General features: G+C 36.7%; 1 protein-coding gene across 3 annotated transcripts in view; it reads right to left on the minus strand.

The window, feature by feature from the left end:
* The window catches only part of ZCCHC7 (zinc finger CCHC-type containing 7), a 126,793-nt gene that overhangs the window by 19,865 nt on the left and 89,991 nt on the right, over positions 1 to 16,937 (minus strand). For all 3 annotated transcript variants that reach the window (XM_081845212.1, XM_081845214.1, XM_081845213.1), the window contains exon 6: positions 16,253 to 16,288. In XM_081845212.1, coding sequence (XP_081701338.1) covers positions 16,253 to 16,288 — 36 coding nt within the window. The remainder of the gene's footprint in view (positions 1 to 16,252; positions 16,289 to 16,937) is intronic.

Here is a 16,937-nt window from a genome sequence, read left to right on the forward strand (position 1 = left end):
GGAGGTTCTGGACTCTCCTTCCTTGGAGGTTTCTAAGCAGAGGTTGGGTGGCCATCCGTCATGGATGCTTTAGCAGGAGGTTGCACTAGAAAGATTATTCTTTGTTTTTCTACTTCAACAATACTTCATTAGGTTCCTAACATTTTATGTAATTGTATTTTGTATAAATTATAAAAAATTATAAATAAAACATATTCTATTTACAAACAAAACATTAAAATAGCTACCTTTCTACCAGTAGGCTAGGAGGGGGCATGAGCGTAGCCAGAATTTTTGTTAGGGGGGACAAGCTTTCGTTGCGGGGCAGAACCTCAGATCTGTATTGATTTGTATTGATTTTTACTTATGGGGGGCAGTTGCCCCCCTGCCCCCACCCATAGGGGGGTCACAGTTAGGAAACAAGGTTGGAAGGGGGCCACAGTTGGGGAAAGGTTGGGAAACACTGATCTAAAGGTACTAGGCAAGACCACCTCCCTTTTCTTCTTTTTGTGTTAGCCATAGAACTTCTGGCAATAAAATGGATATTTAATTAAAACCAGAGAGGAAAAGAAAAGTTTAAAATGTAAGCAGATAATATGGCAGTAGAATCTAAAGTTGCGCTGAGGGAGGTACAGAGTCAAATTCTAGGGTATAGGAAAGTAGCAGGATACAGACTGAATATAGATAAAACAGAAATAGGCTTAAATGTATCTACTGATGATAAAAAGCAAATACTATAAAAGTATAACTATTATTGGGCAACCAAGCCAGTAAGATATGTCATTATAAGATTATCCAGAGAAATACAGGATCTTTATATAAAAATAATTATGAACCCTTGTATAATGAATGCTTATGTCTGTTCCTAGAATGGTAATTTATTTTTATTTTTTTCAGGAAGGTTTACTGCTTTAAATCTAACACCCACATTTAACTTTTTATTTCAACATCCCCCAGTTAAAATAATTAACTTTATTAAATAAATGGCAAAAAATTATAGTTAAGTTTAGATCCAGGACTATATGATCAAGTGGGCACAAAATATGGGCCAAAATGAAAAGGGTGACTTCTTTCATCTCTGGTGGAAACGAACAGGGCATTTCAGATCTAATAACATTTCGTCTTATTACAGACTGGTATAATTGATGATGAGAGTATACACTGATAGCTAGGCTAACATATTTTATTAGATTAAATGAACAAAATAGGACAACTTTTTGTTTGGATGGAATGCCTTTATTAAACATTGTACTAGAGAAGAGTTTTTGCCAGGTATTATTGGTTTACAACAGCTTATGAGAATTAAGCTGTTTAATTGTGAATGTGATTGCCGACTTTACGTTAAGTAACAGAATTTTAAATTATTTCTTAAAACTCATTTGGAGAGTCCCTATTACTTTCCATATTTAATTATTACTTTGTATTCTGTTAAGTTCCCAAAGTGGTCATTAAAAGTTCCTGATGATTTTAAATCATACATTGTATTACCTTTGGGTTGTGCTGCTGAACGTTAGCAACGATTCAAAATACAGTCATCCCTCATGTTACGTTTGCTTCATGATACGTTTTTTCAGGTTGCGTCCTGCAGTAACCCGGAAGTATCGGAATGGGTTACTTCCGGGTTTCGCCGCTCGCACATGCGCAGAAGTGTTAGACTGCGCTTCGCGCATGTGCACAAACACTAAATCGCGCTGTGCACCTGCGCAGATACAGCGCTTCAGATTGCAAACTGGCCTCCAGAACGGATCCCGTTCGCAACCAAAGGTACCACTGTATTATTGAAGTTTCAAAATACTATGAAGAGACTACCTGATGTGAATGTTAACAAAACCTGCTGTGTTATTTTAAACACCTTCATTTGTTTTGATCAGGTGGTTTATTATTGTATGGTGGATTATTGCATGGATGGTTTATTTCATGTTCCATATCCTGCTGTTGTATTAGCAGATAAAGCAGATTGTGTGTGTGTGTGTTTGCACACATGCACCTAGCACATCATACTTTAGCATTACATCCAAACCAGACTACTGTGTGTTACATATTCATGCCTTTTTGGAACTGTCTTTAAAAGGTAACAGAATTTAAGTTATCACAAATTAATGTTTTCTGCATTTGGGCAATATACTGCTAAATCAGTCTCTGTCCTGATTGGAAAACATTTTTTTTTCCAATTAAAAGTAGTTGTCTGCATTATACCTTGAAATTAACTCTTTTAACTAGAAATATTTGAGATGATTTAACATTAATTTGCTTTGGGGTATAATCATGTTTGCTCTGTGTGTAGATAGCAAGGTGTAACCTTCTTCCCCTTCTAGGCCAACTCAGAAGAAACTGCTGGCACACTGACTATGTGCCAGAGCATCCAAATCAAGCATTCAGAAGCCCAGAGCCCTGCAGACAGAATTCTGTTCTGCTGAGGCTAGTTTGTATGTGCTTGGGGCCTAGGAAAGTAGAATAGTTAATTTTTTTAAAAAAAAACAACAACCCTGAATGACAAAAGATAATCTAAAACTATGGAATAAATCTTAGGTTAAAAGTAAAATAGTTTCATGTGTTCATCAGCCTACATAAAGTATGAGTCAATTTCACCAGATAGCATCAGTGTTGATAAATACAGTGGTACCTCGGGTTGCAGACGCTTCAGGTTACATACGCTTCAGGTTACAGACTCCACTAACCCAGAAAAAGTGCTTCAGGTTAAGAACTTTGCTTCAGGATGAGAACAGAAATCGTGCTCCGGCTGCGCGGCAGCAGCAGGAGGCCCCATTAGCTAAAGTGGTGCTTCAGGTTAAGAACAGTTTCAGGTTAAGAACGGACCTCCGGAAAGAATTAAGTACTTAACCCGAGGTACCACTGTACATAGAACATTGCTCTGTTATTATGGCCAGGACAGACTTTTCAGTAGAAACTAATGCTCAACTACAAAACCCAGCCATAATTTTTATATCCCTGGCCATTCTGCTTTTAGAAGGTAGAAATGATTGACTGGGACTGACTGGGCTGGTTCCATGCCACGTTGAGTAGTTGTAAGTCTCCTCTAAAGAATCTGGAACCAATGACTTCTGAAGACTGCATGCAAAGTAGAAGAATCACTGATGTAACTAAAAGCTTTTTAAAAATCAGGAAGGAAGTAATAACTACTTCCCCACCATGTCAGATCCCACCAGCATGTAGTAACTGCTACAGACATGACAGCATACCGCTGCACAATACGGAGAGAATCAGTCTTTGAATTCTCAACCAACACCATCATGTATTATTATAAAACACTGTGAGCCTTACAGTGAGTGTAACATTTAGAAAAATATCAGTTCAATCTATATGAGCATTTAATCAGTTCTTGGTATGTGGATCACTGATAACAGAAACTATCAGTGGCTAAGCATTTTGGATGCAGAGAGAGAACAGTGAAACATGTGTAACACAACATCTCCTCTCCCACTGTGCTGCTGAATACTTGTGAAATTTTTAATGTCACAGTGCAGAAGTTTCAAATGATGCCAAACTACATGCTGCTAACAAACCGTTACCTAGGAGCTTACCCAATGATTAATACGGCACATTTTTTTTCTTCAGCTATATGCTCACACTGCCATAAATCCTGCAGGAGTAAACATACATCCTGCTGTTATAAAACAGGGGTCAGAGCTAGGCTTCCGGGTGAATTGCTGTCCACTACTTTAAAAGACAAAACACAGAGAAGAGATCTGTGATGCAGCATTGGAAGGAGTGAAGATCTTTCAAAGAACGGAATTTATTTCCTTCTTTAAGTAGCAAAAGCTGCACAAAACACCGAAAACATTGCCCATTTCCCCCACTCACTGGCACAGGTGTTGTGTCACCAGGAACACTGCTGCATCCTTCAAGAATTCTGGGACACAGGTCCATGACATAAATATGCATATAACTGTTTAGATGCATAGGTGCCTCTAGACAAATTTAGATAGTGGGTGACTGGCATCCAAAAAGCATTCCACTTTGCTGTATGCCCAGTCACCCTATAAGCAAAGTTTAAAAAACAAAACACCACGTAACTTTAAAAGGAGAGGAAGGGGCAGGAGATCTGAGGCCTGGCTCAAAAGACCCAGAGCTTGGCCCCCATGTACCAACGCCCCTGTCTGTCATTAGTCACTCAGTCATTCTTTCATAACACTCAACATGAAAATTGGATGGTGTTCAGTCAGCCGTAGTATTGTATACTCTCATATGATCCTTTTGGGATTTGAATGAAATTTCACTAAATTTTTGTTTAATTTTAAAATTTTCTCTTGTATTACAATGAGTAAGTGTAAATCATGTCACATCTGGTATAAGCCCGTAAGTTACTGCAGATAAAAGTCTTGTTCATAAATTCTAAGGGGGAAAATGCAGAACCGTAAATGAGATCCTAAATTGTACAGTTGTTGTTGTTGCTGCTGCTGATAATAATAATAATAATAATAATAATAATAATAATAATAATAATTGCTTTCGATTTCAAAATCAATATACACATCACATTCCTAAGAAAATAATGGCTGCACTAATAACACCAATAGGTGTTTTTTTCGTTTTTGGTTGTTGTTTTTTACAGATGATGACCTTTACAGAGAGCAGGGCAAATAGAGTACAACTTTTCTCCTGCTACCCGATCTCTCTGTGGTTTTCAGTGCCGTTGTTCATGGTATCCCCCTTGACTGGCTTTGCAGAATAGGAACGGGAGACAGTGTGTTTCAGTGGTTCCATTCCCATCTACAGGACCAGGTCCAGAGAGTAGCACTGGGAGAGTGTTTTCTGGACTGCTGGCAGGGCAGTGTTTTATACCCAATGCCATTTAATATCTAAACGAGGCTGCTGGGTGAAGTCATTAGAAGTCTGGGGGCAAGGTGCCATTGGTATGTTAATGGCACTCAGCTCTACTCCATAACAGCTGACTTCAAGTGGGTGGGTGGGTCCTGGATCGGTGTCTAGATGCAGTAGTGGAAAAGATGAGAGAAAAGAAGCTGAGCTTGAATTCTGCTAAGTTGGAGGCAAGTTGTGGGTGAGTGGTTGCCATGCCTGATAAATCAGTCAACTGCCTGTCCTAAACTGAGTTTCACTCTTCCTGAGGTAGGTAGGTAGGTACACAGCCTGAACGTGCTTCTGGATCCAGCTTTGTCACTGGAGTCCCAGGTAGCCTCACTGGCTAGAAGTGCCTTTTACCAGCTGTATTTGGGTACCAGGAAGAGGGCCTTCTTGTGGAATGCCCTCCCTTCAGATGACAAGGAAATAAACAACTACAGTGGTACCTCGGGTTTAAGAACAGTCCAGTTTAAGAACGATTTGGCTTACAAACTCCACAAAACCGGAAATAGTGTCTTGGTTTGAGAACTTTACCTCGGTCTAAGAACAGAATCCAAATGGTGGAAGGGCACCAGCGGCGGAAGGCCTCATTAGGGAAAACACACTTTGGTTTAAGAACGGTTTTGGTTTAAGAACAGAATTTCGGAATGGATTAAGTTCATAAACCGAGGTACCACTATATCTGACTTTTAGAAGACATCTTAAAGCAGGCCTGTTTAGGAAAGTTTTTAATGTTTGATCTTTTATCATGTTTTCAATGTTCTGCTGGGAGCCACCCAGAGTGGCTGGGGAAACCCAGCCAGATGGGTGAGGTATAAATAATAAAAAGTTGTTGTTGTTGTTGTTGTTGTTGTTGACTGGATTACTGCAATGCACTCTATGTGGGGCTTCCCTTGAGATTGACCCGCAAACTTCGGTTAGTGCAGAATACTGCAGCACAATTGCAGACAGGAGTGGAGCCATGTCAGAATATAATCTGCACAAGTTGCTGATTTGTTAGTTGGCTAAATTCAAGGTGTTATACTGGTATATGAAGACCTTAACAGCTTGGGACCAGTTTACTTGCAGGATTGCCATATTCCACATGTGCCCACTCAACTGCTTCCTAGTTAAGTACAAAACTTCCTAGTTAATTCAGAACTTTGAAAAGTATGTTTGAGGTGGGGGTACAGGAGGTGATCATCAGTTATTCAACATCCACAAATATAAACATTTTATTATACGGAAAACTGAAATATGAGTAGTTTCACAACACAGAAAAGCTTATAATATACATTTAGAAAATACTTGTTTGTGATTTCATACAATATTATTGTCTAGCAATTGTAGATTTAAAAGTGGAAGGAAACCTAAAATTGTTTCATGCTCAGGTTTAAAACTACATTCTATAGCTCCATCCTTTAACTACTCTGAACACCCAGGTAAGCACAAAAGTGCAGAGACCATGTGTTGAAGGTTCATTCATCTGGGATGGTCGATTCTGAAGATTCACTCTAGAGTGAATGTAATGGTTATAAAGATTACACCTTTAAACTCCACATTAAGCAACTCCCCTAGGTTTACACCCCTCTCTCATTCTCTGTCTTTCACCTCCCATAACTCTCCCATACATTCTCCCATAAGCAAGCATGGAGAATCAGAGAGAACTGACCAACAGTTAAAAAAAAAACCCAGTTAAGTTATATTTGCACTGAATTTTGGGGGAAGGAATTTGAGGTGGAGGGGAATCAGTATTTGCATTAAAAAAAACATTTTTGACAGTTTGTTAACTTGAACCTCATTGTACTTAAGCAACCAGCAATTATACTTTTGTATCCTGATACACAACTGAGAAGCCAGTATTATTTTTACCCCCCCCCCCCCCGCTCTGTAATTGCTATGTTCTTCCAAACAGGTCTGGGCTGCACATGGACATTATCGTAACAGGACTGGGAGGTAGGTTAGATGGAGACATAGTGACTAGCCCAAGGCCATCAAGGGATCCATGACTGAGCAGTGATATGAATCAAAGTTTTCAAAGTCCAATGTGCATTTCACTACATTCAACTGTCAGGACATGGATTTCAAGTAAAGACAAAATATTTGAATGAGTAATGGATTCTGTGGATGGTCTACGTTTTCACTCTAACCCTAACACTCTAACATTTTCACTCTAAGGGGAATGAAAATGTAAGATGTCCATGGGATTATATCATAAAGTTTAGCTTCTAGGAGGGTCAACCATGTTGCTCTCCTCCATTTTACAATATAGGATTGAAAGTGAAAGGAATACATCTCGAAATCAGATTTTTACTTACAAGAGAATCTAACCCTTTCACTTTCCATTTCATGTATTTGATCTTGCTTATGGAAATTCATTGTGGACTTTCCTTTTATTTCATATCTTTAAAGTGTTATAGAACTCACATTCAATGATAACGGACAGCTAATATTAGCATGCCCAACATGAATCCTGTAACCCTGGTGTCCAGAAGAGTACTATATTCTTCTGTTTTGGATGTGCTGCATTAACTGAGGCTCTGACAACAAAAATCCTAATTTGTACTGTCGTTGAAGGAAATTACAGTGGTTCAAGAAATCGGATATATGGTGCCATGCCTCTTCTATTCTAGAAGCATATTTTGAGGCCCTTCCTAACTACCGGGGGCGGGGACACTTATAAAAGATGCTGCAAACAAGCAAGGCTGATGGTTCCTCTATTTGATACATTCTGAAAATGAAGTTTTGCTCCATGTAGGCAGGTTTGTTCTGCCTGGGCACAGTGTAGGGTGCTTTCTGTAGTTGTGCCCAAAGTCTGGAAGGCTATTCCAGTAATATTCAAGAGACAACTGCACCGCTGTCCTCCACACATCAGTATTTGTTCAATAAAATATTTTGAATTAACAATGTTTGGCTGCTAATGTAACTGTTAGCTGGATATTTTATATCTTTTAATGGTTCTGTTGTTATATGCTGAAGTATTGAGTCTGGTGTAGAGTGGTACCTTGGGTTTAGAACTTAATTCATTCTGGAGGTCTGTTCTTAACCTGAAACCGTTCTTAATCTGAGGCACCACTTTAGTTAATGGGGCCTCCCACTGCCGCTGTGCGATTTCTGTTCTCATCCTGAAGCAAAGTTCTTAACCCGAGGTACTATTTCTGGGTTAGCAGAGTCTGTAACCTGAAGTGTCTGTAACCTGAAGCGTCTGTAACCCGAGGTACCACTATATTTGTTAATTTTATTTTATTTTTTTATTGTGCTAAGCCACTTTAGGTGTCATTGGTGCCAATTAATGAGGTATATAAATATCTTAATTAAATAATGCCATGAGGCCCTCTGGAAGCTGGAGACGAAACAAATATCAACAAGGCTCATATCACAAGTGGTTTTATATATCTCACTAAAGCCACAATTCTAATGTCAACTTTAAAATATAAATACAACCCGTTTAAAATACAAAGCCTGTACAAGATGTAGTAAAATTTGTTCAGCGATGTTTTGTACACAAATCAAAGAGCAAATATTTACAGAAATGGGAGCATAAAACATGCATAATTTCACACCTCTTTTACTTTAGTGAAAATACTGCACACTCGAAGAAAACATCATAAATTTGATTAAGCCCCACCTTTCAGCACAAAAATGAGCTAAATAAACGCTCGGTCAGGGCTTTCAAAGAAAGGGCAGCCACGACCTCTTAAAAGGCCGTGGTTACAACCTTATTCCCCCAAATTGCATAAGCAAGTCACTCCATAAGAAAAACAGTGACATTGGAAGGATTTATAGAATCCTTTATTGAGTCAGGCAGGAGTATGCCAAACCGATTCTGCAATCAACACCCCCTTTTCTTACTTGCAAGGTGTGTGGGTAAGCAACCTAGCATGGGAAAAAGTACACTCAGTAAAAGTTAATGGATGGAATGCTTCAGATCTATGCAAGCTTTTGACTAACCTTCCTCTAAAAAATTCTCATTTAAACTGTGTAAAAGAAAATACTAAGCAGAATGCAAATCTGTAATTAACTGCACAAAATTCATTCTGCATGCCTTATACAGCAAGTTACAAATGTGGATTCAAGGCAAGTTTGTCCCACTAATTTCAATTACTCTTAACTATGAAAACATCTAAAGTCATAAGCCTAGAGAAAGCTACAATTTTTCCTGGCAGTAAGCCTCAATAAACTCAATGATACTTACTTTTGAATAGGTATGTATAGGATTGTACTGCTAGACACTCTCACGTGGTCAGTATTTCAGAACTGATGCCTACATGGCTTAGGAATTATTTTAAAATATTAAAAAAGTTAGTTATATTTGTAGAACCAAACAGCCCACGGAGTTTAAAATTGTTACATTTTCCCCCCAATGGAGACGTTGAGGAGTTGTAGAAAATTTAACTGTTGCCTGTACAGTTTATAACAAGTTATTTCTACAGCAATTCTTATATGAATAATACAAAATATTCATTTGATTTAATAGCAGCTGATACAGAAGTTTCTGCAAGGTTCTTTTCTCAAGTAAGAAACTTAATACCTAAGTATCTCATTTCCACTATTAAGGAACACTAGTGTAGCAACAATAATCAATCCTGCAATTTCATCACCCAATTTCAATTTTATATGCTATATTCTTTTACAAGTTAATGCAATTTAGAACTTTAATGCAACATTTATAAACATTTTTCTTCATTAATTGTATTTTAGGTTTGGCACAAAGAGAGATGTTTCAGTGGCTACAGCATGCCTAACTGATGGATTTAGGTAAGAATGCACGTTTGTGTGTCATTGCTGCAATATCCACACTGCACTGCTTTCAGTGGCACGTAAACTCAAAATGCCTGCCCCCATCCACATTATTTCAATACAAGTCACGTGTAAATATCTTTTAAAAGCATGATGGCTTGGGTGAATATTTCTAACTAGAGAGACTGTACATAGCACAATTAAAAATAAAGTGCAAGGGCCTGTTGCAGCAACTAGGAAATTAACATTTTTTTAAACTGAATTTTTATCTATGAGCTTTTATAGGTAAGGATGTGCAACAGATGCATGATGCAGAAGCTGTGGTCCAATATGCCAAGCTTCAGAAACAAAAGCATGAAGGGAAATAGCTAACATTCAGACATAAACATATCACTGCATTGAGAACCCCCCTTTCACATAGCCTGCCTCTTACTAGTAAATATCAAAAATACGTAAACTAGCAAGGCTTATTGGTAATGCTTTTGTCAGAGTAAAGTATTCTGTAATACCCTGGCCGTAAAAATATTTTGAAACGTCAACAATTTTTAACAAGGCAACACTATATTATACACATACAGTGGTGCCTCACAAGACGAAAAGAATCCATTCCACGATTCTCTTCGTCTAGCGGTTTTTTCGTCTTGCGAAGCAAGCCCATTAGCGGCTTAGCAGATTAGCGCTATTAGCGGCTTAGCGGCTTTTAGCGGCTTAGCGGATCAGCTGATAAGCGGCTTAGAAAAAGGGGGGGGAGGAAAAAACCCCCGCAGGAACTCGCAAGACATTTTCGTCTTGCGAAGCAAGCCCATAGGGAAATTCGTTTTCCGAAGCCCTTTCCGAAAACCCTTTCGTCTAGCGGGTTTTCCGTCTTGCGAGGCGTTCGTCTTGCGGGGCACCACTGTATTCTGTGTATAATTTTTAAAAATAGGGTTGGGAGAGATAACCAACCAACTCATGCTCAGAGGGGAAGCACTGAAATGACTACCATTGGATATAACCCTCCACATTTGCACTTACATCACACTCATATTTCAAACCATATATATTGAAATCACCATGTAGTTAGAGAATATTTGAATCACACAGGATACAATCCAACATGTAGAACCATAGAATGGTAGAAGGGACCCTGAGAGTCATCTAGTCTGGCCCCCAGTAATTGTTTAAATGGAAGTCCTCCTAATTTCAGTGAGAATTAAGTACTGTTAAACTGCTCCAGAAAAAGCACCTTATAAGAAAAGTAATATCTTGCATTTCAGCAGGTTGGAAACATAAACATTCCATATGGACCAAGTCTATGTATGTTAGCTGAGAACTTCCACAGAATTTACTTCCAAGTATATATGCACAGGATTACAAACTTAATGCTGCGTTTAATAAGATTACAGATAGTTACTGCTGCTGTCTGTCATATGATAATAAAAAGTAATATATTTGGTATTTTGATATTTACTGGAAAAAAGATAGATTATGGATAAGAGGAAATTCTCAGTGCAGATAATGCAGTGTTGCTTTACTTGTGCATGTTCACTATTTACACGTGTGTGACAAGTTTTTCTAACAAAAACTAATAAAAAGCACCCTGAAATAAATCAAGACAAAATAAATTCAACTTAGTTTACTTATCACATGTTGAATTAATTTCCCAATTTAACTGAAAAGCCACTGACAGGTATACATTTTATGAATTAAACGGAAACCTGTAAAATGCAAGTATTGGATTCCAGGAAATAAATAGCAAAATGACCTTAAAAATGTCAACTAATGCAGCTTTTGTTATCTAGAACTATCTATCACAAGTGGATAAAGAGGCAGAAATTATTGTGAAACCAAGTTTTATTTTTAGCATAAATTATCTTTTTAATCTGACAATTTTCTCTACTCCAAACTACAAATGACTCTTTCTTCATAAATTCACATACAAAGTGAAGATAACTAAAGTTTCAAATGAATTTTAATTAGTCAGAAAGACACATTTGGGCATGAGAAGCTTAGAATAAATATGATAAAGTCTCCAAATTATACATAATATTATGACATACATTCTTTAAAATAGATTATACAAATTGTAAATACTACAACAACTGGAAATCTCTGAGAGCTAACACAATCTTATGAAGGCTACAATCTTACACACATTTACTTCCAAGCACATCCAACCTAATTCTACAGGACTTACTTCTTAGTAAACATGAATAGGATTGGGTAACAGGATGGCAAAATACTGTGTACGTTTTCAAAATATTTGGGGGGGGGGAATTATATAAAAGCCATACAACTATTTTAAAAATTCTTTTAAATAAAGCAAACGAAGAAAACCCCAGACCGCCCTTTTGTAAACATCACCATAATATAACAACAATTAGCAGGCTTATATGTTCAAATGTCGTAGTTCAGACTAGGATAGGCATTGGTGCGATTATGAGGAACCAATCTCTGAGTAATTCAGCCAAAAAGCTAAATCATTGCTCTTCTGTAGAATGGGCCTTGTGGACAATAAAGTTTCTTATAATTTCTTTAAATCGAGGGAAACACACACACACACACACACACACACACACACACACACTAGTTGTGCTTAATTTCAGCAGCTGCTCTGTGCAGCTCAGATTTAAAAGTAAGCATACTTACATTTTTATTTCAAAGAAAGGTAGGAGACCAAGCGGAATTTTAATGATCATACACAAAGAAATACAAGCACAAAATTTAAGCACAAAAGAGGTATTGTGTCTTCATGTCTTTTAGGTACGCATACGAAAACAGCAATTCCTGGTTCACCTTTTTTAATGTAAGTGGATTAAAAGTAAGGTTAACAAACTGTCAAAAAGCGTGTTAAATGATAGTGTTTGGTGGTTAAAGTCTGATGGCTGTAAAACTCTGTTGGTGGCCATCTTGGGGCGAGGGGCTTTGATATGAATGAGAAAAGGCAGGCGGTGGGGGAGGGGGGCTCACTGCATGCACAGAGCAAGGCAATGGGAGAGACTGTGATACCCTGAAGAAGAAGAAACCCAGCTCCACAGCAAATAAATATGTTGTATATATATAGAAAAACAATCATATTATACACTACATGAAACACATTTTTTCCAATTACAATGTCCATAATGATATATAGCACAGCACAGGCCTAATAGATTTTAGGCCAGGATATATATACTTGTGCATGCACATTATTCCTAAGTATGATTTGCTACACGGTTATAACACCTACACAGTTTCGTTTTATGCCAGGCATACTGTACCCGATATATGTGAAGTCTCAAGTAAGTAAATGTTGACCCTGGTTCGTTCCAATGAAGACACCGTATATGTTTTGTTCAATTGTTTTCTACCCCCACACAGTATTACACTGTATTTTTCATAGGCCATCTTCCAACTGCATTGCAAGGAATCCACGTACATTATACATATTCCCAGATTTTTTAACTTTATGGAGACAATATTAGCGAGCAGTTAATCCACCCCATATATACACATACTTTTATCAATACTGATAGAGTCAAACAAAAGAAGATGTTTTCTGGGTGGAAAACAGAAATTTAGAAAGCAAGTTATTTATTAATTGTTAATTGCAATGAATGATTTATTACCAGAAACATGTTACATTACAGTGCAAAAAAATAGTTCTACTATATTCTGAAAGATACGTTAAACATTATAGTTGGGATCCAAAGCTTTTAATCTCCATCCTTCAGACAACAGCCTCCCATGCCCCCTAAAAAGCCGCCCAAAATCATCCAGAGCAGTATCCTATAAAGAGTTGATACTGGAAGGAAAAATCTACCACTTCCAGGTTCTTCCTCGCCACTGACCCAGATCACTTTGGATCCAAGCTAGCTTTTAAAAATACCAAAAACATGCACCCCATTACTAACAGTTATCATAGACAGTATTAGTTGGTATTGGGTACATTTCAGAAAATGTAATGGGGGCATTATCCAAACACCCACCCACACCCATGTTAAAGCTTCATGGGGCCATCTTCTACATGCAAAATTGCAATTCTCTTACTCTTTCCTAAAAGTCAATATATTTGGAGTCATGAAGGCCAGAAGACATAAGGAGCTTCAAGTTAAGCCTTATCTTCCCAATGAAAATGTGGCAAGGATACATTTGCAACTCAAAATGTAAAATATTAATATGAAGCTTTAATGAGGCATAATTCATGAACCTCGTACAGATAAGGAATTAGTTGTATACCAAACTATACACTTTTACTTCAGTTAAAGTGACTCTGAATTTGTGAACTCTTTGGTGCAGTATGTCAGCCATTCTAGGCTTAAGAGCATTTAAAACAACATCTTGATTTTCAAAAATAAAAATAAAACAGACACCTGCAAAATCTACTTTCCAAGGAAAAGCTTTTTTAAAAAAATTTGAAAGAGAAATGACAATTTAATATGATTAGTTCTGTAGTACTTTTAATGTATAAACGACTATGTTATAATTTTTAAAAGGAAATGAATTTGCCAACTTAAAGAAACCATTCCATGCAAAGCAACCAGTACATCTAGACTACTATTATGAGAAAGCCCAACACTACTGAGATATTTAACAAGACATCTGCAGTAAATTAATCAAAACATTGCTTTAAATCTCTCACTCCCTCGTATAATCTCCTGCAATTTCTTCTTTCTGGCAGGACTTTTGGATACAGAAAAGGCTGACATTATGACACCAGCTTTTTCAAATAGCTAAAATTTCAAAGACCTTAAGCACAAGCAAAACCTAAGAACAACCATAACCATCGGTTACACTATTTACACATCATTATCTGCACTAAAGATAGATGTGAGTGCAATAGTTTCAATGAGTCGATAGATGGCACCCCAATCTCTCAGTAAATTGGCAAAACGAATAAAATCACCAAGAGCCTTAGCAGTGACAAATATTGTTCTGTTGATCTGAACAAGCATTCACAATGATTAATTAGGGACACTTTGCTTATGCATGAAAAATTAACCACACATTTTATATAACCCTTTGACAAACATGCATAATAAGTGGGATTAAAAGATTACCTACATGGTATATATTTGTACGATATTCAAAATTTGTTCTGTTTATGCAGATTCGATATATACTTCACATTCTGGTTTATTAAGAGACGTTAACAACTAGGCTCAACCAAACTTGTGACAAGTGTGGAATAAACTGTTTAGTATTGGTATATGTATGTATCTAAACACAAATACAAATGACTACTTACTTGTGCATCTTTTTTGGGTACCTACTACATTAAGCATTTCATTACTTTAGCTTTGTTACACTGTATCCTACTGTATCCTACCTGTGCTTTGTTTTTGTTATGTTCTCATATGATTTATTTTACAGCAATATTGAAATAGAAACTTTTAAGGAAATGAAGGTAGACTTTTTAAAACAAAACAAAACAAAACAAAACAAAAGCCAGTTAGTTAACCATGAGATGAATTTTCTGTTGTAGCAATGAAGTATCATCAACACTGGAACCCGCAAAGAAAATGTTCTGTAAAGGATTGCCCCAGTTTAGGGGAATCCTGTACATACTGCAAGCATTACAAGGAAGTACAGACATTAAGAAAGAAGTTACAAAATTTGTCTAAAATAACTGAATGGTTCTAGTTGTTGCAAACTAGTTACTATGAATTTTTAAGTAAGAATTTCTATTTCCTGTTGCCTTGATAAAAATCTCTTTCAAGAAACTGATTAGTACCCAGAAGTGGGACTAAAGATTTTTTATTTTTTTTTTGAAATATTGAAGTAATTTCTCCATATTTAAAGCTCAATTTGACTAAAGATACTGAATAAAAATTTCCTGAAACATAATGAATGGCTTCCACCATATAATGGTTTTTGAAGTTTGCTGATAACTCAAAGAATATGTGTAAATAAAAAAAGGAATCCACACATATTTACTTATTTTAAAAAAGTATTTTAAACTAAGGAGAAACTGGGAAAGATTTATCATCCTAAAATGCAAAAAGAAACATACTGGAAAGCACGTGTACCAACAGTATTTCTTTAAATGAAATAACCTAAGAAGATAGATGTTTGCAAGCTTGAGCCTGTTGACCACTTAATGATCTGTTGAAAACAAGAATAATCAACTTGAATCTCAGTATTTATATGGACTATGAAGCCAAATATAAACTTGCACAAAGTTTTGGAACACAAAACATTTAATCTTGTCGTAAACCAAATGGACAGCCCGCATTTCCCTAGTTTCTGTCTGGGCTTAACAAGCTCAGTAGGAAGACGGAAGATTATTTGTTGTGCAGCTATTTTTGTAAGCAAAGGCTCCTAAACAAGGTTCAACTGATAAAACATGATAGTTTCCCATTCTATGCAAGTTGTAAAAATGTTGTAAAATTCATTTTCCTTGGCCAATGTGCAAATAGATGCTGGTACTTGGGAATGATCATGATACTTGTAAACAGTACTGTTCTGTGCTTCCATGAGATATTATTATACTATGATGTGCTACTGATGAAGTTACAGGCAGCAAAGTGACACGATGCCAACATGAATGATTTCTGTTATATAAACAGTTTTCAAAGAAAACTGTTATATAAACTGTTTTCAAAGAAAGTTGGGGGAAGAAGCATAGTATATTCTTGCATTCTTCAGTGCAAAACCTCTTCAGATATTTATTATCTTCCTTCACAAGATTCTTGTCTATATTTTATGGTCAGCAGTTCACTGAAGAGTAAATAGGCTGGGGGTAGAAGAAAATAAAAAAGGTGTTTCTACTTACTGTTAGGTGATACTGCCTCCATATTTCTGGGCAAGCCTGGAAAATAAAAATATTGATCAGCTGGGAGCATGAAACAAGGTGCTTTACAGCCTGTTGGTTTTGGCATAACACAGTATCCACTGGTGTCGGTCACAGGAAAATAAGAAGCTTAACTGAAAGGGTCTGCATTTCAGCTTCGAAAACCTGGCTAGACAGTTTAATTGAATTTTACACTGGTTTAACACACTCCCTGCCATTGTCAGAAAGCCAGTAACAGTTTTCTTTTTCCCCTTCTTTTGCTCAAGTTTAGAAGTTTTGAAGATAAGTTCATAAAGGTCCTAAAATGCAAATATATGCCAAACAGTGCTCTAAAAGGGCTTTATCAACATTTAAGATTGGCACTATTATTTGGAAGTTACTTTATAATTTCATACAATAATTCAGAATTCTAAACTATTTTTCTATGTTTGAATATAAACAAATCAGAATGTAATCCCTGCATGTTAATCCTAAGCAATGCAAAATGACAAAATAAGGAACATAACAAAGTGCTTTACTGCTTGTATTTTTACAAAAACTTTCATTGCCTTATTTGTTCTCTACTCATACTGTAACTAAACCGCAGTATTACAAAGGTACCTATTAATAGCTTTTTCAAGCACTGTTCAACTAGAAGAAAGTATTTGTTTTGTCTTAGTATAGTTTT

The sequence above is a fragment of the Podarcis erhardii genome, assembly GCF_964252035.2.
Source record: "Podarcis erhardii genome assembly, chromosome: 17".
In the NCBI taxonomy this organism is placed as follows: Eukaryota; Metazoa; Chordata; class Lepidosauria; order Squamata; family Lacertidae; genus Podarcis; species Podarcis erhardii.